General features: G+C 49.3%; 1 protein-coding gene across 1 annotated transcript; it reads right to left on the reverse strand.

Moving 5' to 3' along the window:
• Positions 1 to 35: 35 nt before the first annotated feature.
• LOTGIDRAFT_119386 (hypothetical protein) lies at positions 36 to 503 on the reverse strand (the record flags this gene model as incomplete). The annotated part of the gene is made up of 1 exon (XM_009057858.1): positions 36 to 503. A coding segment is annotated over one exon (468 nt), but the record flags the coding sequence as incomplete, so codon positions are not given.
• Between the last annotated feature and the right edge of the window lie 338 nt (positions 504 to 841).

Below are 841 nucleotides of genomic sequence, written 5' to 3' on the forward strand. Positions count from 1 at the left end.
CGTTGAAAGCACCAGTTCTCGTCCGATCACTGAAGTTAAGCAACGTCGGGCTCGGTTAGTACTTGGATGGGTGACCGCCTGGGAACACCGAGTGCTGTAGACTCCATTTTGCTGGTATTTTCCCCTGTTTTGCGAGAAAGACCCGCCAGAAATATTTCTATATAATGTCTACGGCCATACCACGTTGAAAGCACCAGTTCTCGTCCGATCACTGAAGTTAAGCAACGTCGGGCTCGGTTAGTACTTGGATGGGTGACCGCCTGGGAACACCGAGTGCTGTAGACTCCCTTTTGCGCTGGAGACTCCATTTTGCTGGTATTTTCCTCTGTTTTGCGAGAAAGACCCGCCAGAAAAATTTCTATATAATGTCTACGGCCATACCACGTTGAAAGCACCAGTTCTCGTCCGATCACTGAAGTTAAGCAACGTCGGGCTCGGTTAGTACTTGGATGGGTGACCGCCTGGGAACACCGAGTGCTGTAGACTCCATTTTGCTGGTATTTTCCCCTGTTTTGCGAGAAAGACCCGCCAGAAATATTTCTATATAATGTCTACGGCCATACCACGTTGAAAGCACCAGTTCTCGTCCGATCACTGAAGTTAAGCAACGTCGGGCTCGGTTAGTACTTGGATGGGTGACCGCCTGGGAACACCGAGTGCTGTAGACTCCCTTTTGCGCTGGAGACTCCATTTTGCTGGTATTTTCCCTTGTTTTGCGAGAAAGACCCGCCAGAAAAATTTCTATATAATGTCTACGGCCATACCACGTTGAAAGCACCAGTTCTCGTCCGATCACTGAAGTTAAGCAACGTCGGGCTCGGTTAGTACTTGGATGGGTGAC

This window comes from Lottia gigantea (genome assembly GCF_000327385.1).
Source record: "Lottia gigantea unplaced genomic scaffold LOTGIsca_31, whole genome shotgun sequence".
Taxonomy (NCBI): Eukaryota; Metazoa; Mollusca; class Gastropoda; family Lottiidae; genus Lottia; species Lottia gigantea.